This window comes from Medicago sativa, chromosome 6 (genome assembly GCF_051527215.1).
Source record: "Medicago sativa cultivar Bolivia chromosome 6, Bolivia_mono, whole genome shotgun sequence".
Lineage (NCBI taxonomy): Eukaryota > Viridiplantae > Streptophyta > Magnoliopsida > Fabales > Fabaceae > Medicago > Medicago sativa.
In genome coordinates, this window is record NC_140754.1 from 32,970,916 (window position 1) to 32,993,927 (window position 23,012).

At 34.7% G+C, this 23,012-nt stretch overlaps 2 protein-coding genes and 1 long non-coding RNA gene across 4 annotated transcripts; 1 reads left to right on the forward strand and 2 right to left on the reverse strand.

The window, feature by feature from the left end:
• Window positions 1-307: 307 nt before the first annotated feature.
• Window positions 308-3,654, reverse strand: LOC146914619 (putative terpene synthase 2). Its single transcript, XM_085717430.1, has 7 exons — window positions 3,483-3,654; window positions 3,046-3,325; window positions 2,047-2,419; window positions 1,713-1,931; window positions 1,471-1,609; window positions 828-1,076; window positions 308-739 (listed from the first exon to the last, which is right to left on the reverse strand). Exons 1-7 carry the CDS (start codon window positions 3,588-3,590, stop codon window positions 446-448), a joined length of 1,662 nt encoding a protein of 553 aa, XP_085573556.1. The 5' UTR covers window positions 3,591-3,654; the 3' UTR covers window positions 308-445.
• Window positions 3,655-8,279: 4,625 nt separating this feature from the next.
• On the reverse strand, window positions 8,280-9,029 carry LOC146914620 (uncharacterized). The gene has a single exon (XM_085721096.1). It carries the CDS (start codon window positions 9,027-9,029, stop codon window positions 8,280-8,282), a length of 750 nt encoding a protein of 249 aa, XP_085577222.1.
• Window positions 9,030-10,194: 1,165 nt separating this feature from the next.
• LOC146914621 (uncharacterized) lies at window positions 10,195-13,856 on the forward strand. 2 transcript variants are annotated; one of them, XR_015014322.1, is made up of 5 exons: window positions 10,195-10,587; window positions 10,838-10,932; window positions 11,619-11,682; window positions 12,429-12,464; window positions 13,148-13,856. It is a non-coding gene; the product is annotated as an uncharacterized LOC146914621 (long non-coding RNA). The 2 variants fall into 2 exon arrangements; XR_015014321.1 differs by lacking the exon at window positions 11,619-11,682.
• Window positions 13,857-23,012: the final 9,156 nt, after the last annotated feature.

The following is a 23,012-nucleotide window of genomic DNA, read 5'->3' on the forward strand; positions in this document are numbered from 1 at the left end:
TTCAGTAACAAAGGTATAGTTTTTTTATCATGGTTTAATATAGATATAGTATGAAATTGTAAATGACTCGTGTATCATGGTGATCAAATGTGTGCACATATATTTAACTCTTTGAGCGCAATTACTTCACACAATATTCCCAAGTTTCATTACAAACTCAAACTTCAAATTTTCATTATTATTAAAAAAAAAAACATAAACTTTCAATTCAATTGCAACAAAAGAAATCTCACACGTGACATTTGTGCCTTATTGTTTTCTTGAGTGCTTCTAATTATTGAACTTCAAAAAAAGGACATAGACATTTTCTTTATACGTACATTTTTTTAGGATCCACCTTTGATCCATTTTTTGAGGTTCTCCACATTAGAAGCACCAAGTTTTCTTTATTCAAACAAGAAACTAGAAATATATATAAAGCACACAAAGACATAAACATTGATGCTCAAATTGGAATTCGATCCACCATCACATCTTTAATGTATGTTTTCATCAGTCCTTCAGCATGAGTATAGTTATCTTTATCTGTGTAAAACACATCGATAAAACGCGTAAAATTGAGAGCGCGAGTTAGAAAATCCATTGGAACTTCGGTTGGCCTAAGACAATCATTGTTTATATCTTTCCAAGCGATTGAAACTCTCTTTTGGCATTCTTGAATAGCAGCTTCTCTAGACATACCATATTGTTTTATATAGCAATCCAACAGTGAGCAAACATGTCCTCTTTTTTGTTCAAACTATACAACGAAAAATAATCCATGCAAGTATTTATACCATGTCAAATAAAAAAAGGAATATTAAGGAGGAAATAACTAATGTAAATACCTCGCTGGACACAATTTCATCCATTAGCCTACAGATATTTGCAGCAGCATTAACAATTTTTGGCTCATTTGTTACCCAATTGAAAATGTTCTCAGTGACTTTGTCTCCCATGCCAATGTAAGAAGTTAATATTAGCAAAGTGTAACCACATGATATTGTTGCTACACTCATGTACTCTTCTGTCGTTGGTATATAGTTTTCGTTCAACCATCTGGCCTCGGTCATGTAAGCTTGGACTACCTTTTTAAACTACAGTTAATAAGAGTGTTTTAGTAAATGACAGTAATTTTATCATTAAAATGAAATTAACTAATCATTTCCTTAAAAACAACACACAACTATAAAATGACTATTAAAATGAGACGGATGGAGTAATTATTAATGTGTTTAACAAAGAGCAAGTAAGGATGGTAATACATATGTAAGTAATTAACTTTCATGGTCATTAATTACTATAAACTGAGTTTAAACAAACTTAAATGTTTTTTTTTTGAAGAAAAACAAACTTAAATGGTAAATTTCTTAACTTCACAATGTTAAATTGGTACCTCTTTTGTGTTGATTTTTAGTTTTCTCTATTATCAATCCTATTTGCCTATAAAAAATACTTCAATTTAAGAATAGAAAAGGCACAAACTCATACTTCTTTTTTGTAGTAGTTGAGGATATACTCCCTTCCTTCTTCGATCATTTCTTGCTCTATTTCTTCGTAAACTTTCCAGAATGATTTATAAAGTAATTTCATATAATCTGGAAGATCATCCATGACAATAACATCCCACCTGTAAATCAAATTCGTTACATCCACTTTCATTTTTTCATAAAAAAGTAGACGGAAAATTAAATGTGATGGATATATATATATATATATATATGTCAATAAACCTTTCAATTGCCTCGGTAAAACGTTCAAGTTCATCAATGGTTCCATATGAATCATATGTATCATCAATGACTGATACTATGGCGATTACTTTCGGCAACATTTTCCTTGCTCGAGAATATTGCGGCTCAAAATATGCGGTCAAAGTCCAAAAGCAACATTCCACAATTCTGTCTCGTGTGTAAGGTAGTCTTTGAGAAAAGTCCAATTCCTTCCACCATCTTTAAAGAAAAAAAACAATTTTGTTATTACAAGGATTATTCTTTAAAATATTCTTTTTAATATGGTTTTGTTACAAAAAGATTGGAGTGTGTGATCAAAGTACTTACTACTTACTTGGAAATGTTTCCAAATTCTTTTTGATGTAAGCTTTGGAGCAAATTGAAATCTAATTTCGAGAAAGTGAGTAGAATTTCATTATGGGCAGGATCTTGCTCATAGATAGAAATGTATCGTCGTGCCTCTAGCCTAGGCAAATTCTTGTGGATAGGATGCTTTAAAGCATATTTGACCTGTTCTGCAAGAGAATGGCTCAATTGAGTAGCAATGGATTGAAGGTGTGTGGAAGTAAAACCTAATGCCTCTTCCAAAATGTCTTCTCCATGAACAATCATATGTGAGGCTTCATACAAGCTTAACATCCCTTCAACGTCCGTGATAAGTGTTTCTTTAAAGTTTCCTTGTTCATCCTTGAACTTGGTGAACGCATCTATAGGAGTTTATAAAAAACAACCATATTAGAGTCACATTAAAATTGACTACTCTCCCACTACAAGAAAATCATTGCATGTCCACAAAAAAAAAAAAAAAAATGACTATTATCTCTGGTGTCAAATACTCCATTTGTGTCAAAATGTAAGCAAAAATGGGTCAACGTAAGTTGATTTATTTGGTACAAATTTTGAACCACTACATCGTTGACCAATTTTTGCTTACATTTTGGGACGGAGAGAGTATAAGCATATATTTATTGAGTAATTCATTTATCTTAGGATTAAATAAGTAAACGACTCTTCTAAATATACCAACATTTGATTTTAGTCCCCCCAAAATATTTCTTAGGTTTTTGGTCCCTTCAAAATTTTCCATCAATGAAATCAGTCTCTACTTTTTAGTCAACCCATGTCCAACCTTCATATTCTTTACCTAATCACAAAATTTATTCTCTGACGCTATGTGTTTGAGACAAAAAAAAGATATTTGAGTCATGCATACTTTTTGTGGACCAAGTGTTTTTCACATTTCTCCTCATTAATTAGAGTTAAGAGGGTTCCCAACAATTGACTAAAGAGAAATCAACAAATGTAAATAAGTATGAGTTATATGCATTTATACTTGGTGAAACGTAAAATCCTTGTTGCCTCAAAACCCTAAATAGCACAGCAAGAGAGCAAAGGTTGTCTTCAAGAATTATTTCTCCATTTTCAACACAGCTCTTGTGGATATGTTGCAAAACTTCATCAATCTCTTTTTGAAAATGATAACTCACACCCAAACGGCATATTGAATCAATCAGTTTAACTTTCTCAAAAGGTTTCTCTGATTTTGCAACAAGCATATTTCTTACATCACTTTTAAGTGTATCAATCTGTGTTACAATATTCTGATCAAGTTCCTGCATGTGTTTGAAAATAAATTTTTCAATTAATTAGAGAATTTTGCAGATTATAAAATTATGAGTCTAATCGTTGTTCGAATGGATGACCTGTACAAATGAATAAAACATATATAGTATAAAAACTAAAAAGAAGTTAATGTCATTGTATATGTACCATAGATTCCGAAGCATAATGAATGAAATATTCCCCCCAAATGTTAGGGTGATAATCTGCCAGATTTCTTTGCTTGATTTCAGGATTGGAGTTAGTTAGAGTAGACATCCCTAATGAAATGAAATGAAAGGATAGTTTAACTTATTAATAGCTCTACTTCTTCAACTCTAAGGTTTTGGGATGGGAAATAAGGTGTCTTACTACATAGATATTTATAGTAAAAATCCTAGCCGTCACCCCTTTCTTCTTCTTGTCAGAGTTGTGATTTAGGGCCAATTTTGACCTAAAAATCACCTCTCCGAGTTGTTTTCCCTCCTATCCTAATTGAACAAGTTATTTCACATCTTTTCAGTTTTCTTTCGTTTGCTTTTTCGATTCGCCGTCACTGCACGACTCTGTTTGTTTTGATTTCCCGTCTTAGTGCAGTGTTTATTTGATTCAGGTTAAAAATTAGCTTTGAGCAAGTGCAGATTTGATCAATGACTTTGGCGTCGTCAACGTTATAGATTCGAAGGCAGGAGTATTCCGGAAACTTAAATATATTCATATTTGTAGGCATAGGTATTTTGCCGTTTTATACTATTAACATGGATGTTGTGAGTTTGTTCACAAATTTATTCTTTTTGTTTTTAGCGAATTTGAATTTGTATTGTATCAATGTATTCTATCAATTTGAATGAATGAATATCGTTTATTTTTGTAAAAAAAGAAAAGATATTTATAGTAAAATTTAATGAATGAAATTAACTTTTTTAAAATAAAATAAAATAAAATGGCAATATTATAAAATCTTTATAAATGGTCATTTTGTACACTTTGTGTAGAGAATGACCTTTTATGAAATCTTTTCGTATAGGAAAATAAAATAAAAATATTATAAGAGTAAACCATGTGGACTTAATTGCTTGTCTTTTTTTTTTAACATAAATTCTCTGCCTTATTTTTTTTTGTTTTTGGTCATGTAGTATGTGGTTAGAATTCATCTTATATCGTGAATAAGTGGGGTGTCCGGGGTTTGAACCACAACCTCTGTATATAATAATGCATTGTATTGTCCTACCAACTGAGCTAGGCTCATACCTTATTTTAACTCGACGGCTAAATCTAGATTTATTTTTACACTTATTTATTAATTTATTCAAGAAGGGTGTTTAAGAGATTTATAATTTAGGGCCTTAGAGAGAATAACAAAGGAGTCGGTCAGGTTAGAGGATAATATAATATATAGTAATACATAATAGACCATACTATCTTTGAAACAAAGATCCGATAGCATGAGCCGGTAACCTACTTAATATCTAAAACTCCATTCTGAAGGTGAGAAAAACATAAAAAGTGGGGTTGAATTGTGTTTTGAAAAATTCTTCGTTTCTCCTAAAAACTGAGCACACAGGTCAGAAGCTAAGTGAGACAGCTTCTGAAGTGGTAATCAGAATCTAAATGCAGCGGAATAAAACAGAGAGAGAGAAGAAGAACGACACAAAGCAACTATACTGGTTCCTTCCACAATCCGGAAGTAGTCCAGTCCCCCTTGCACTTCCAAGGAGATTTCACTAAGAGTAATATCTGATTACAATTGCTCAAGCACACAAGCAAGAGACTTCCTTTGCTCAAGCACACAAGCAAGAGATTTCCTTTGCTCAAGAACACAATCAAGAGACTTCCTGCTCAAGCACAACTGCAAGAGACTTCTAACTAAACAAAATTACACAGAAAATTGTTTAAGGTTGAACACTTGATATACAATCAGAGGTGCTCACAATACAAATCAGATACAGACTCAATGACTTAGGAATTTCTAAAAATGAAACTTTGAGACACAGAAATTCTAAGTGAATGCAGAACAATTTCAGCAGAGGTTTGGCACTTGTAATAATGTTGTGAGTCTTTTGTTCAGCATTACCAAAACTCTAAGTTTTCACTCCTTTATATAGAGGTCTGAAAGAGACGTTGTGAAATTGCCAGCACATCAAAGAGTCGTTGTTGAAGCTTGATCTTTCACCAATGATCTTTTGCCTGATTTGGTTGTTGTCCTATGAAGAACCAATTTGAAATCCATTCCTTATCCAAAGGAACATCTATGCAGGCGAAGCCGTATTCTGGAGCTGTTTTCTTGTCTTGTAGTGTGGACACAAAACAGAGTAGTGGAGAAGGTGGTTGTACAGTTCGTACAATAGTACAATGTCAACGCTTTCGTCCAAATTGCAAGCACATGCCTTCAAACACCTTTGAAATGACCGTTGCAATGTTCCACTAATTTTCTGCTATGTTTTCGAATCCAATAGACAGCTTTTGCAGTGTTGATTCTTCAATCTTTGAATCTTTTGCAAATCCAGTTGATCTTCAGCTTCTGGTGAAATGACTTCTGATGAGGCAGCTTCTGATGATGCAGCTTCTGATAACGCAGCTTCTGATAACGCAGCTTCTGATGATGTGGCTTCTGGCCCTCTTGTCTTCAGAACCAGTAATCTTCAGGAGCACCATTTCTTCAGCAGCGCTTTACTCTCTTCAGGAGCAGCTTAACTTCAGGAGCGCTTTACTCTCTTCAGGAGCAGCTTGACTTCAGGAGCGCTTTACTCTCTTCAGGAGCGCTTTCCGTCTTTAGGAGCGTATTGTCTTCAGAAGTGTCTAAGGTTCATTTTCTTTTGCTCTTTATTTGCTCATTCAGAACCAATTAATGATGTAACTTTTTAACTGTGGTCCTGTACACTTGAACAAATATTAGCTAGTCCAATTTACAATTTTTAATACCTTGTTATCATCAAAACTCTTTAAGGTTCATTGTTAAACACATTCTGTTCCAACAATCTCCCCCTTTTTGATGATGACAAACAATAGTATTTAAAATTGGTCAATTGTTGTTAATCTAATTAACGAGTTGACTCTGGGGTTTCTGAGGTTTGTAAGCTCAGAGTCTGAGGTTTGTAAGCTCTAACTCCCCCTGAGTCTGATAGTCTTTAAGGTGAGGTTTGTAAGCTCCCCCTAAGTTCTATCCAGGTTAATTAAATTCATTTTTCGCACAATAATATCAGAGCTTAAAAAAATTGAAAGAATTGACTTATAGATAAGAAGAATGGTTCAATTAATTTTATTTGAAATTTGATACTCCCCCTTTTTGATACACCGTTTTAAGGTAAAAACAAAAGGATAGAAATTTTCAAAATTTTCAAATAATATTAATGGGGCTCAGAGCCTTTAAATACTATCACATATACTCCCCCTTTTGTCATTAGCAAAAAGACATAAACAAAAAGAAGAGATGAGAAAAACGTAAGATTAAAGGTTCAGAGTATAATTCAAATTATTTTAAAGCATATTAACCATCTTCAAAAATTAAATAAACAGGGCATAGCAAGCATTATTATCAGAGCAAATAACAACACATATGATATAAACAGTTAATGATATTCAGAAGCAAGAAGAATTCAGAAGCATATAATATTAGAAGCGAAAAGAACTGAATCAGAAGCAGAGATGATCATATAATATTAAAAGCCTAAAGAGACAAAAAATAAGCTAAAAGTGTGCAACTATGGGTTTGGCTTATTTCTCTAAAATCTTCTTCAGAAGCTCTTGAACATCAGCATACTTCTTGTCCATCTCTTTTCTGTAGTTGTCTTCTCTGATCTTGGCTTCTTGCATATCAGCTTCCAATTTTGATATCTTCCGCTTCTGCTCTAGTAGCTCTGTTTCAAGCCTTTCATTTTCTTCTTTGAGCTCCTTGTTTTCCTGAGCTAGAGCCAGGTCAGGTGCATCATTCTTCTCCAAATCTCAGAAGGGATAATCAGATGCAAATCCTTAGGCAGGAATTCACCAGGTTCTATGCCTCTGATACTGAGTGGGTTCTTCACACAAGTACCAAGAATTTCTACATCTCCAGTATTCTCTTTCATTCCATTCAACCAATCTTCCAGCTTCTGCTTGGCTTGTTCTTGAGCCTCAATGCAGGAATCATGCAGTGCTGAAATCAGGTTGATGACCCTTTGCTTGATCGTTCTCCATTGCTTCTGATAGGTAACTTGATGACCCAAGTCATTTCTTCCTGCTATCAGTCTGAGAACTTCAGAAGCAATATCTTCCCACACATCTTGTAGCACTTGAGAATCCAGGAAAATGGTGGGAGGTGAAGGTTGTTTAGAGGGTTTTGGAGGGGCTAAGTGTACAATGGGTAGGTTTGATGATGATTGGTCATTTGTAGTTAAGGATTGGCTAGTTGATGGTTGGTCAGGAGTGGGGTCAACTACCATATCAGAGGCATGATCATCTTGATCATCCTCAGAGTCTGTGTCCATATCACATACACCAGTATGGTGGGTGATCTTGATCACTTGTACTGGTGAAGGAGTTATGGAAGCAGGAGTTGGCTCAGGAACAATGTGTTCAGGAGCAGCAGTTTTAGATGCAGGTTCAGGTATAGATTCAGGTTCAGGAATGAGTTTAGTAACTGGTTGTTCAGGAACAATATGTTCAGGATCAGAAGACTTATGGGTTTATCATCATCAGAATCAGAAGATGATGATGAGGATTTTGAAGAGGGTGAATAAGAGTCACTGGATATCTCATGTACTACTGGTTCTGAGTGTGTGAAGATATTACCTGTTGTAGAAGGTTCTGAACAATCAGCTGACTTCATTTGATCATCTTCAGCAGTGCCAGGAATTTTAAGAAGTTGTGATGCTTCTGTCATTACCCTCTCTTGAAGTTCAGAAGCAATCTCCATAGCTTTTCCAATAGCTTCTGACACATTAGTAGCAGCTTCAGCCTTCTTGGTAATAAGAGGAAAATCCTTGGTCCTCCTTATTGCTTGCTTCCTTTATTGATGCCCTCATTTATAGCCCAACAAAGATGATCCATGACGTATCTTGGGAAATTGATCTTATCAAAAGTAGCCATGAAGTAGATTGCCAGCTTCTGTTGATTATTGGGTTGATCAGACCCACCTCCTCTCTGAAAGAAGCAGTCTGTGCAGAACTTCAGCAACATTCTGTTGTGAATTTCCATTTCAGAAGTTTTGGCTTTTGGATTCCCACCCAGAAGCAAGTTACAGAAGCTTTTTAATAGGATATCCTTGGTCTTCACAATCTCTTGGAATCTTCCTGCAGCATCCACTCTGCATGCTTTTGCTATAACCTCCTCAGTGATGGTTACAGGAATACCCATCACTTCATACCTGATTTCCAAGCTACTGAAACACGTAGGATTCATCTCCAACTTTGACTTACCCTTCTTCGATGCAGCTTGCAAGTTTACCTTTGTACCTTCCCCTTCGTAGACTTCAGCCCTAACCCAGAAGTCTTTAACCATGTTCACATACGACGGCCTATTTAACATCTTGAAGTACTCAGACAGCTTCTGAGCATCAACCAAAGCCTTCATGTCCACATCATACTTCTTGAGTGAAGTAAAATCTACTGGCGATTCTATTTGAACGATTAGAGATTTTGAAGGGATGGACATAGTTCTTGGTTTGCTTATTAGACCAGATCCGGGTACTCTTTGTTGCAAACTTGAAGATGATTCTGGAATGCTTGAACTTGAGGTTGCCATTGATGAAGATTGAAGAAGATTTAGAGAATTTAGGGTTCTAAGGTTTTTGCGCTTACTTCGCAAAAAGGTTTGAGAGCAAATGTGTTTGTTGTGAGTGAGTAGTGTGTGAATTGACAAAGTGTTAAAAGTAAAACGATTGCAATTCAAAAGAGACAAACAAACATAACATTAATGACAAAATTGGGGGCGCGTGAAAAGTACTTTCAAAGCTATTAAATCATCATTGCCCTTTTTAGTTATACACCAATACATACAGGCCACGTCAGAAGTTCTCAGCGTAACTACCAAGTTAGTGGGCCAGAAGTTACCACAAAAAGTAACTCCCAACGTTTCCACTAACTCTACTATTCAGAAGCATAAAATCCAGCTTATGGACTTCAGATGCTGACGTCATCATCAGAAGCGAGTTTTCCTCAGAACCTCAATAAAGAGCTTCTGATGGACTACTGCTTCTAAACTAACTTCAGAACCTAAAATCCTATTCAGGAGCAAGCAAACAATTAATCAGACACAAAGTGCATGTTCAAATTTTTCTTTATAAAATCAAATCTTTCAACAGTTAAAGGCTTAGTAAATATATCAGCCCATTGATTCTCAGTATCAATGAATTGTATATCTAAAATTCCTTTTTGAACATAGTCTCTGATAAAATGGTGTTTGATTTCAATATGCTTAGCTCTTGAATGCAAAATTGGATTTTTAGACAAACAAATAGCAGCAGTATTATCACAATAAATGGGAATACTGTTAGCAGTTATCTGATAGTCTTCCAACTGATGTTTCATCCAAAGTAGTTGTGCACAACAACTTGCAGCTGTAATGTATTCTGCTTCTCACTACTAGAAAAATGTCATTTAGAGACCGATTTAGACACTAAAATAAATCAGTCACAGTAGTGACCGATATAACCACCAATTATTATAAACAATTAACCAAAACAAAAAGTGTCTCTAAATCGGTCACTGAATTTATTTAGTGACCAATTTAAAAACCGATTGTTTGACAACCAAAATATCACCCTATATCCTTTCCCTTATTTTTTCGAATTTTAAAATAAAAATTGATTATAATAATCAGCCACCGAATTATTAGTCACAAAAAAGTATAATTTTTATTTTATTAATATTATTCTCATTAAAGCTACTGAAGATTGAGGAACAACTTCATTTGAGCGGGATTGTCAAAAAATTTCCCCCTTTGATATTTTCATCAAAACTCTCCCTCCTATATGAATTTCCTTCTTCATCTTTTCATTAAAAATTAAACCTTAATATTACCCTCTTTCTTCTTTCTCTCTCTTTTCACTTAAACCCAAAAGAACAAACCCTAAACACAACAAGAAATTTTCCCTTTTCATAATTTTTCCTTGAAATCAAAATAATTATCATGAAATTGAAATTCAACATCAAAATCGAACCCCATTAGTGAAGTTCCAGATTTTCCATTACTTGTTCTCACCATACTCTTCATATTCTTGTTGTACTGTTCACGTCCTGTTCCCATCTTAATCGTATCTTGTTGTTGTTCAAATTCTTGTCATCGACATCTGAATCACCAGGTTTGTTCCTTTTCTCCGTTTGTTCATGTATTATATGAATATGGGTCATTCAATATTGGTCATTTATGTATTATGTGAATCTGAATCACCGTACTGTTTGTTTCATTGAATCACTATATTTTTTGTTCTAGTTTCTGTTCTCATACCTACTAGAACTCAAATGGGGTCCTTTGTGTATTATTTGAATATGGTTCATTTTTTTTTTTGTTCTTGTTCATGTTTTTAATCTTGTTCCTATTTTGTTTTTCAGTTTCCTTGAATCCAAAATCGAACCCAGCAGTGAAGGTAGGCAAACGACGAGACGAAGAATTGGCGGCGGCTTTGTTGTCTTATAATAACTTAAAGGTACTCATCTTGTAGATAGTAGTTTTTTGTGTAAAGAAACCTATATTAGACAATAGCTTATTAAAAAAGGTACTAATCTTACAATTGAAGTCTTTTAGACTAATTTGGAAGTTGGCAATTATTGATTTTGTAATCGTTGTTGAGCATATATGAAATATTTAAGATTTTTTCTTACTATTATTATGATGTTTTAGTTGGAGCTTCTCACATCATGTACTTTTTATGGAAATTACAATCAGATATGTTGGCAAACTTTACTTCCATATAAGAGGCAACTAGATATCGCAACAATAAAATAATTACAGGACCAGAACATTCAAAATGTTTGTGTCTATTTTCAAGAATATTTAAAATCCTCACATAGCTCCATGAAGTAGTGAAATTAGAATTTGCAACTACTTTTTTAATCGAACGATGGTTACAAATTTATTTTTTAACAAAAATGATGCCTATAGTTAAATGATAAGGCTTTCGTGGCATTGGTTCCTTGGTCGAGGAGTTTCGTTTCCATGTATGTATAACAAATGGGTGTTGTATCCTCAGAGGTGTATGGTCAACTAATTTATATCACTTATCGGTGTGGCGAGGGGTTGAGTTTTTTGGGATGATGCAATTTGTTTTGAGTTTGTTTATGTCATGGTCTAATTCCTTAATTGGTTCTCGGTGGTAGTTCTATGTGCTTTTAGCGTTGTTTCAGAATTATGAGGCGCGGAGGCTGCTGCTTGGTTGTTCCCGGGAGTGTCTTTTGAGGTAACGCTGCTGCTGTCCCCTGCTGTTTCAGCGTACTCCGGTTGTGGGGAGGTCTGACTTACGGTTTTGGTGCTGCTGTCATGACAGAACAGCAGCTGTTGGTGATGTTCTTTGTCTGTTGCACAGTTGTTTTGGCCTCGATAGGTGCTGTCCATTTGGGTTGGTAGAGGCATAGCAATGAGATTGAATTTTGGTGTTTATTATTAGATTTCAAAGCCATAGCTTATGTCATGCTATTTGGTTTTTTTAATCCTTATGAGCTTGTTCGCCATTTTTGCTTTGGTTACGGTGGATTAGTGTTTGAGGGGTGGATGTTACATCTATATGCGGCATCATTGTTTTGTTTCTGTCACCGCCTTTTTACGTCTTGCGAGAGTTTTTGTTATAATAAATTTCGCCGATTCAAAAAAAAAGTGGGGGGTGGTGTATCTGTCATATGGCTTTGGGACAATTACTTTTGTTCTGTTTTAATGGAATGATGGTTACAGATTTATTTTTTTTAACAAAAATGATACCTATAGATAAATGAGATATTCATGTGTAACATACTCCATTGCTTAATTATTTCAAAGAGAGATGCATGTTTCATAATTAGTTCAAAGAGAAATTCATATTTTTGTTGACACATACATTGTCCTGTGCATCATGCATGTAGAAGTACAAGTTAGATGACTTAGAAAATATAGATTGCATGGTCCATATCATCAATTATCTCATTGACAATTTTTTATTTATTTTTTGTTCAGGAACAACTAAGAAAAGGAAAAATCTATTTGTAAAAGGTGAGTTTCTTGTTCTTCAACTTTTATGTGGTTCTGATTCTAACTTATGAGATGCTAAGTTATTTTGCTTTATATTATGGGTTTAATTGCAACTTATTATGACTATTTTACTAGTTCATGCTCAACTTTGGCTTATGGACTTTTTTGTTATTAGATGTGATGTTTGCTTTATCTGTTTTGTCGTGGCTGTTTTTTAGTCGTGTGCATTTGATTTGGAATGTTAGTATGATAGTGGATTTTTTCCCTTTGAATTGATTGAAATAAATAAATTTGGGATTGATTGATTTAGTCCTGTTAGTTTGGCGAATACTAGTCATTGTTATGATTTTCTCCCTCTGAAATCTGGGGACCTCTGGCTTAAGTTGTCAATAGCGTCAATGTCTGCTTTTTAGTACACAATATGTTGTTAAATAGTATTTGTAATGACAATATAGCTCTATAGCATAGCGGAATATATAAAAATCACTATTTTTATGCTAGCCGCTGTTGTTAACACTGAAGTAAGCATAAGTCATATTCTCAGTTGCTTCCAGAAAAAAAGAAACACGATACAATCAGTAATATATAAAATAATACTATGACATGCATAATTTTCGAAGCCATTTATTGTGATTTGATAAACTTGTATGTGTTGTTCTTGATTGTTGATTGTAATCTATAAGGTTTGCTTCATTATATGGCAGAATATGGATATTCGTGTAAGTCGTAGTTGGATGTATAATAGATTAATGCTTGGACGGAAAGATTATACTCGTGAATTTGAGGTAGGGTTAGGTGAGTTTGTATCTTACGCAATCCAACAACCAGGAACTTCAAATGGAAAGATTAGGTGTCCTTGTTCTCAAAATCTCAATCAGTTATATCCAGATGAAGTTATAGTTCATCTTCACAAGAAGGGGTTTAAACCTGGTTATTGGTATTGGACTTGCCATGGAGAAATAGATCCAAACTTGTGTAAAATCTAACACTCATCATAGGACCACTGCTAGTACACAAGAGCTACAAGGCGAACATAGTAGATTTGAGAGTATTGTTTATGATGTTGTTTGTCCAGGGCGTAGAATGAACGATGACCAAGAAATGGTTCTCTCCTAATAGTGACGATCAAAAGTTTTATGATTTATTACAAGCAGCTCAAAAGCCATTGTGGCCGGGATGTACTAATCGCACTGAGTTATCTTTTGCTGTAAGATTGTTAAGACTACCAAGTGCAAAAGCTTTTGTGTATTTTGTTAATACACAAATCTATTTTGGTTAGTAATATGTATTTTGTTAAGACTACCATGTGCAAAGGCTTTTGTGAATACACAAATCTCCTCTGTTTGTTACTATTATGTATTTTGACTAGTTTATGTATGTAGCATTGAATGGTTAATGTTATTTCTTTAATCACGTGACATTGAATTATTTTCATCTTTTGTATGGAATTTGATAAAACATTGTATGTAGCAATTAATTAAAAAATCCATATAAGTCACTGACATTGTATGTAGCAAAATCCATATAAGTGCAAAACAATGATCAGGTACAGTATGTAGCAATTAATTAAAAAAAAATCCATATAGAGACCGAAATAGCGACCAAAACATAAAACATTGTAAAATAATATCCGTCTCGAATTCGGTCTCTAACTTTGGTGGCTAATTAAGTGGCAAACTTGGTCACAAGATAAGTCACTAAGTCAGCTGATTTCTGCCAAGAAGAAGGTGTCTAAATCGGCGACTAGATTCCAGCCCAAAATTCAGTGACAAAATCAGTTTCTACTTGTGGTCACAATGGCAGTCGCAAAAAATCAGTCGCTAGACTGGTGACTAAGGATTAGCGACCAGCGTTTTAGCCACTGTTATTTTTGGTCACTAATTCAGTCACTAAATCTATCAGAGACCGATTTTGCTGATGTAGCAACTGAATATTCGGTCTCTAAAAGGCAGTTTTCTTGTAGCTGTAGACATAGCAATAGTTGTTTGTCTTTTGCTAGCCCAGGATATAAGATTATCACCCAGAAATTGACAATTGCCACTGGTTGACTTTCTTTTAATCCTATCACCAGCATAATCAGCATCACAGAATCCAATTAGCTTATAATCTAAGGATTTCCTATAAAGGAGAACAAGATTAGTTGTTCCTTTCAAATACCTGAAGATTCTCTTGACAGCAGTCATATGAGATTCTCTAGGATCTGATTGGAATCTTGCACACAAGCATACACTGAATAAAATATCTGGCCTAGATACAGTGAGGTATAACAAAGAACCAATCATACCTCTGTACAGCTTCTGATCAACTTTAGCTCCTTCATCTTCTTTGCTTAAGGTGCACGTAGGATGCATTGGAGTGTTTATCACTTTACAATCTTCAAGCTTGAACTTCTTCAGAAGCTCCTTTGTATACTTTGGTTGATGAACATAGACTCCATCTTTGCATTGATTAATTTGAATGCCCAGGAAGAACTTCAGCTCTCCCATCATGCTCATTTCCAATTCATCCTGCATTAACTTAGAAAATTCCTTGCAAAGAGATGCATGAGTAGAACCAAATATTATATCATCAACATATATTTGCACAACAAGAATATCTTTCCCAACGGTCCTTCTGAAGAGTGTTGTATCAACCTGTCCTCTTTTAAATTCATTTTTGATTAAGAAATTACTTAGTCTATCATACTAAGCTCTGGGAGCTTGTTTCAAGCCATATAGTGATTTCTTCAGTTTAAAAACATGGTCAGGATATTTAATATCCTCAAATCCAGGAGGTTGCTTGACATACACTTCTTCTTCTATGACTCCATTAAGAAATGCACTCTTGACATCCATTTGATATAATATTATGCCATGATTAACTGCATAGGAAAGAAGTAACCTGATTGCTTCCAATCTTGCAACTGGAGCAAATGTTTCAGTGTAATCAATGCCTTCTTGTTGACTATACCCTTGTGCAACAAGTCTGGCTTTGTTTCTTGTTACTTCACCTTGCTCATTCAGCTTGTTTCTGAATACCCATTTTGTTCCAATAATGTTCTTGTGCTGAGGTTTGGGTACCAGATCCCACACATCATTTCTTTGAAATTGATTCAACTCTTCTTGCATAGCTAAGATCCATCCATCATCTGAAAGTGCTTCATCAACTGTTGTAGGTTTAATCATTGAGATCAGTCCAATCATTGACTCTTCTTGTCTGAAGTATGATCTTGTTCTTCTTGGACTATCTTTGTTTCCAATGATTAGGTCTGATATAGATCCTGTTCTGGACATAGCACGCTGTATTCACTGCTTCTGCCCAAAAATGTTTTGGTAAATTGTTTTCATGGATCATGGTTCTGGCCATTTCTTGTAAAGTTCTATTCTTTCTCTCTACAACCCCGTTTTGTTGTGGAGTTCTAGGAGAAGAGAATTCATGGACAATTCCATATTTTTCACAAAAAGATTCAAATGGCTCATTTTGAAATTCTCCACCATGATCACTTCTGACTTTCAAAATCTTAGATTCTTTTTCAGATTGAATTTGAGTGCAGAAACTACTGAATACATCACAAGCAACATCTTTACTCTTTATGAATTTCACCCAAGTCCATCTGCTATAATCATCAACAATGACTAATCCATATCTACTTGCATATAAGGATGCAGTACTAACTGGTCCAAATAGATCAATATGAAGTAGTTCCAAGGGTCTGGAGGTTGAAACATTGTCTTTGGTTTTAAAAGATGATTTCACAATTTTTCCTCTCTGACATGCACCACAGAGTGCATCTGAATGATAGTCAATGTCTGGTAGCCCTTTGACAAGTTGTAACTTACTAAGTTTAGAGATTAATCTCCAGTTAGCATATCCCAATTTTCTGTGCCACATCCATTTCTTATCATTCACTGAGAGAAGGCAAATCACCTTCTGATCAGCCAGTTCAGAAAAATTGATTTTGTAGACATTATCAACTCTCTTTCCCTTGAACACAATGGATTTGTCTTCCTTGTTGATTACAGTACAGTTGGTTTTCTCAAAAAGCACATCATAACCATTATCACAAAATTGACTAATGCTCAAAAGGTTATGTTCAAGACCATCTACCAACCATACATTATTAATTGACGTAGATGAATTACCAATAGTTCCTGTACCTATGATCTTGACTGACTGGTTGCCTCCAAATTTCACACTTCCTCCTTCTTTCATTGTTAAGCTGAGGAAGCTGGACCTCTCTACTGTCATGTGTCTTGAGCAACCGCTGTCTAGGTACCATGATCTTTGCTTTGGTGCTGCTCTTAGACATACCTGCATCATTGACATTTTCAGATTTGGGTACCCATTGTCCTATGGGTCCTGCAAGGTTAGTACTTAAGGCTTTACTCTTCACTCCTTGTACCTTGTGCTGTGAGTTGGGTTGCTTCTGGTTAACCATTACCTTTGGTTTTGGTACTTCAGAAGCATTAACTGTCTTCTTTTGAAACTTAGACTTCAGAACCTCAGATTTTGGTTTCACCAGACTCTGAGGTACATGTTCTGATCTTTTCAGGATCCTGATCTTTGAAGTCTTGGAATCAGATTTGATCATTGTCTTTGGCTTAGAGTTCTTTGGCTTTGAAGTAATCTTAGCCTTAGAACTAGAAGCTTCAGGTTCTGATTTAACAACAGTTTCCAACTCAGCACCTTCAGGTACAAAAACTGTTTTCAGACCTTCCTTGATGCATTCACAACATGCTTTGAGACTGATTTCATTTGGTTTCCCTCCTGAAAAACCAATCCCTTTGCCATTGTTTCTGTAAATGCTATAAATCATAGAAGCCACTCTGCTTCTGTCAATGCCAGATATGATAAAATCTTCAAGAGCAATTTCATGGTTGCTTAAAGGTTTCTCATTACACTTTTCTTGTAGCTTCTGACATAAGAACCTGAGCTTGTCTTCATATGTTTTACAAATGAAGTCAAAGCCCCTAAGTCCTTCTTCAGAAGCTTTCAGATCCAATAGAGTTGATTTTTGTTGTTTCATCAACTCAACATATTTTTCTTTTAAATCCTTCAACTCATTGGTTCTTACTTCAAAATGTGTAAGAAGTTCTTTAAGTGACTCAACAAGTTCATTTCTGGGAATTTTGGAATATACCTCGTTTTCATCTTCTGAGTCTGAATCTGATCCAGCTTCTGAAGTTGTTGTTGCTACCAACCCAACAGCTATCTTTGCATCTTCATCAGCTTCCTCTTTATCAGATCCAGATTCACTTCCCAAATCATCCCAGGTTGCCATTAAACTCTGCTTAATCTGCTTCTTGAATTTTCTTGGTTTGAATGTAGACCTCTTTGACTTGTCCTTTGTCTTTTCTTTTTGAAGATCAGGGCATTCAGCAATGAAATGTCCAGGCTTCTTACAGTTGAAGCATCTCTTCTGATCTTCTTTCCTTGAGCTTCTGGAGTTGCTCCTCTTGGTTAGAAATTTTCTGTTCTTCTTGGCCAGATACTGAAGTCTGTTTGAGAGCATGGCCATTTCAGCAGCATATGGTTCAGAATCTGAACTTGATTGTTCTTCCTCTTCAGATTCAACCACTTTGAGAGCTTTTGATGGCTTGCCTTTGGATGGAAGAGCTATTGATTTACTCTTCTTAGTAGACTCATGTTCATTAAGACTTAACTCATGAACTTTGAGAGAACTAACAAGATCTTCGACAGTTAAAGTGTTTAAATCTTTAGCTTCCTCAATGGCAGTCACCTTTCGTCTCCATCTTGCAGGCAAGCTTCTGAGTATCTTGCTCACATGGTCAGAAGCAACATAGCTCTTCTTTAGAATTTGTAGCCCAGAGACTAAGGTTTGAAACCTTGAGTACATCTCCTCAATATTGATGCATCCTTTTCCACTTCTCTTAATAGGGTTGGTTAGGGCATACTGTGTCTTAGGGATGATGATGGTGTTTTTGTTCTTGCAAGAACATAATGGTTTGCCCCTCTTTGTGATATAGATGTGGGGGAGGCTGTTGGATTGCACGCAACTTTGGATTGGCTCTCTAACCAACAATTTGATAATGTAAATTTTGTTCTTGATTGTAAAAGGATTGTTGATTGTGTCAATTCTAGTTTAGATGATAGTAGTGAGTTTGGATATATTATCCCTTCTTGTAAACAGTTGTTAGTCGATAGATTTCAGAACTATATTGTTAGGAGGCAAGCAAATAGAGTAGCTCACGAGTTAGCTCAGGCAGCCATGTCTAATCCTAGCCCCCAAGTTATTGATGATGTACCTACGTGTATTTGGCATATTTTAGCTAATGAAATGCAATGATTTCCTTCCTTCAAAAAAAATCTAATATTGTAACATTGTCCCTCAAGTTACAACTTATTCAACTTCAACTTTGTTACAAAAATTAACCCTAAAATTAAATCAAACCAACTAATATCATAATGATGAGACCTAATTTATAGTGTTTTTAGTCCTAGAATTAAATAAAATTTGTGGGATTTTAGTTTTAATTTAGTGCTATTTTAGGATCAAATAATGAAGAAAAGGAAGAATTTTTTTAAGTCAAAAATTCTGGCTCGACCCATGCGCCCTATCACATGACCCATGCATGAATTGCAAGATTTTCCTCGGCAAACCAGAAAGTTAGGATCAAATAATGAAGAAAAGGAAGAATTTTTTGAAGTCAATTAGGATTTGGGGAAACAGAATCATATGATCATGGAGGACTTGAATCATAGCACATGATTCTTGTGCGGTGGAGAAGCGACTCTTGGTGGTTCTCTTGCTAGTTCCGGCCATTACTTCAGTGGATGGATTAGTAATTGTCAACCATTGCGGTGGAGGAACGTGTAACTGAAAACGGTTACGGTGGATGATCGTTAGACTGTGGCAGTTAGCGAACGATCCCCTCCTTCTAGCGCCAAATGATTTGTCCGGGAGGATGGATTAGAGGCAACATTGACATAATGTACTCTGGTACAGTGACAATGAGCGGTGGAATGAATGGTGCCTTCCGGCACGTTAGCACTTCGAGGCTCAAGTTAGTAATGGAACTAAGAAAGAGTGTGTCGAAAGTGTTGTGAAAAGTGAATCATACCTTGAGGGTGAAGCTAAGTCACCCTTATATAGGCACGCGCGAAGATAAATGTCTCCGAGTTTTACGGCGTGTGATTAGGGAGCGGTTAGAGGACACAAGTAAGGTGGTCCTCACGCGCGAGGCGTGCTTGGATGCGATGTGGTGCACTAAAGTTGGCGTGTTCCTTTACGTGTGGATCTTTAAGGCGGTGCAGTTTTAGGCCACGTTTCAAAGTGAGATTGGTCTTCTGACCGGTCCATAACATATATGTTTAACTTAGTTAGTATAGTCCATGTTGCTCATTTTAATTGGTCCACATCAACATGACAGCTCACCCACACATTTATAAAAGGTAATCTAGAACGAACCGATTTTAAGGGATTATTTGAGTGTATTGAATACTTAATGTTAATCTGACATATACAATTACTATTACGGTCCCAATTGGATTCATATAGTATAATTAAAGGTTAAAGAAATTGAGATAAGACTCTTTGTACGCTTATCCTTTTGTAGATTATGCCCGGTTTGGATTCGTGTCCTTATTTATTAATTTTATTAGATCTGCAGCAACTTAACCTAATAATTTCCCACTAAAATGCTGCATTAGGTTAGCATCAATTTAACCTAACAAATTCCATCTAAAACTAGATTGTGGACCCACGCGTCGCACGGGTTTATTGCTAAGGGATTGACATACGAATAATAAAATGCAATATATAATATGTAACGGTGAAAAAAAGAGCATGTGATAACCCATAGTAGAAAAAATAAAACACTTCATAAAATGTATAAAATTTGAAAATATTATAAAAGAAAATTTGGTAATCCTATCAATAATTCGGTAAAAGAAATATGAAAATTTTAGTACATTGGCATGTAGTTTCAGCACACATTGCGAAATACTTCCTCATATACGACATTAGACATCACATTGGTATCTTCACCATCTTCATCAGTGATCAATATCTTTTGTCCTTCTCTGGATGCAACTCTTGAAACAACAACATACAACTGTCCGTGAGAAAATACAGGTGTTGGTAGATATACACCAACATGTTTAAGTGACTTCCCTTGACTTTTGTTAATTGTCATTGCAAATGATACAGTCAAAGGAAACTGTCTTCGTTAAAACTTAATGGGAATACTGACATCTGAAGGCGATAGAGATAGCCTGGATACAAAAACCTGATCACCAACGTTACTTCCGGAAATGACCCTCCCCTCAATGACATATCTTCCCATCCTAGTGTTAACTAATCTGGTTCATTGCATAATCCATATCGTGTATCTATATTTCTCAACAACATAACTGGCACACCAACCTTTAACCTTATTTTGTGATTAGGCAGTCCAGAAGTAGTGATGGTGTTGAGGAAATCGGGTGTATGAACATCGTCATTATGATCACTATTTAAGTTACGCTGAATAGGTGAATCATAACTCAAATAAACCTTCTCTATAATTATTTATACAATTAAATTGATGATGATATTATTAGTTAAAAACAATAACCACATAAAATAAATGACTACTTATTTAACAAAACAAAAATCCATCAAGTACTGTTGCAGAATCACTTTCCCCTTCCTCTATATGCAATCCGATCCAAGGAAAGGTGATTCTCACCTCAAAATTTATTCACAGTTGCACAACTTTGCTTGCAAAGAAAGAAATAATAAAAGTATGCATAGGAAATAAAGGCTAACTGTAGAATATGGTTTTGAACGAAACAAAATTCAGATTAAGTTCAAAAAACTTGATATTACACGACACAGTCTGAATCCTTAGATAATAGACCAAGAAATTGCGACAAAACTAAATAGGAAGTCTGCCAAAATTGGTGTAAACATCTCAAACTAAAAACAAAAAACGCAAAAAGGATATTCCAATTCTCAAAAAAATATGCATATCGATAAAATGCATGTTAAATTAGAATACCAGTTAAGCAGTGGTATGAAAGGAAGGTTGTAAGGCCACGTCCTTCGATTTGCAAAAATCAAAATATCAAAATGTATGATTCTTGTGTTGTCTGTGTAATTTACCACGATTTAGGGTTTTTTTTAGAGAAACACGGTTTAGAGTTTACTATATATAGCCGAGTTTGCACGAAAATTAGGGTATTCTGTTTGTAAACGTATTAAATAAGTGTACAACAACTTGTCAAAAAATAGTTTACAGAAACAATAGATATATACAAACGATGACACAACATGATATGAATTAAAAACTCATCAGTGAAGAGAAATATTGGGGATTGCTGCATTTTAGAAGGAATTTGTTAGGTTAAATTAGTGCCCTGAATTTTAGATGGAATTTGTTAGGTTCAATTGCTGCTAACCTAATGCTTCATTTTAGAGGGAAATTATTAGGTTAAGTTGCTGCAGACCTAATAAAACTAAGACAAAAACAATAGATACTAGATTTTTGACCCGTGCTACGCACAAGTTTATTGTAAAGGGATTGACATACGAATAATAAAATGCAATATATAATTGGTAACGGTGAAAAAAAATAACACGTGATAATCTGTAGTAGACAAAATAAAACACTTCATAAAATGTAAGAAATCTGAAAATATTATAAAAGAAAATTCGGTAATCCTATCAATAATTCGGTAAATAAGAACGATGCATTTTATGAAATTTTAAGAAGTGTACAAAATATTGTAAAAAAAAAAAGGCAAGATGATAGGAACGATACATTTTTTTAGTTTTAAATAAGTGTACAATATATTGTCAAAAAAAAAAAAAAAGGCAAGAGGATAGGAACGATGCATTTTTTTAGTTTTAAATAAGTGTACAAAATATTGTAAAAAAAAAAAAGGCAAGAGGATAGGAACGATGCATTTTTTTAGTTATAAATAAATGTACAAAATATTGTCAAAAAAAAAGGCAAGAGGATAGGAATGAAATTGGTGCGATGCATTTTTTTAGATGGAATTTGTTAGGTTAAATAATTTCAAACCTAATTTGCAAATGAGTGGGAAAAAATTAGTTTAAGTTGCTGCTAACCTAATGCAACATTTTAGAGGGAAATTATTAGGTTAAGTTGTTGTAGACCTAATAAAATTAATAAATAAGGATGCAGCGCACCAATTTAACCTAACAAATTTTCTCTAAAATGTAGCAATCCCTAATATTTCTCCACTGATGAGTTTTTCATTCCTATCCTGTTGTGTCATCGTTTGTATATATCTATTGTTTCTCTAGATTTTTTTTTGACAAGTTGTTGTACACTTATTTAATACGATTACAAACAGAATATGCTAATTTCCATGCAAACTCGGCTACCCTAATTTTTGCAACAACTAAAGCTAGACAATTCCCTCCAAATGATCCACATTAATTGCTAAGTGCTAACGTACTATTTTTTTCCAACATTTCTTCAATTTGAAATTCAAAATTTTTTGTTAGGAACCATGAATTACATTAAATTACATCTATTGCTATACTCCTTGGAAAATACATAGTTCTTCAACCAAGCAGACTTCTTCAAAATAATTAATTCATTGTATAAGATCTCTTCT

What these genes read in the sequence shown, in the direction of transcription:
- LOC146914620 (XM_085721096.1), bottom strand. Translation starts at nt 9,029, where the DNA reads ATGGCAACCTCAAGTTCAAGCATTCCAGAATCATCTTCAAGTTTGCAA.
- LOC146914619 (XM_085717430.1), bottom strand. Translation starts at nt 3,590, where the DNA reads ATGTCTACTCTAACTAACTCCAATCCTGAAATCAAGCAAAGAAATCTG. An exon ending in AGGATTTTACGTTTCACCAA is followed by an intron (nt 2,420 to 3,045) that starts GTATAAATGCAT and finishes AAACTCCTATAG; the next exon opens with ATGCGTTCACCAAGTTCAAG. An exon ending in ATGAAATTGTGTCCAGCGAG is followed by an intron (nt 740 to 827) that starts GTATTTACATTA and finishes TTCGTTGTATAG; the next exon opens with TTTGAACAAAAAAGAGGACA.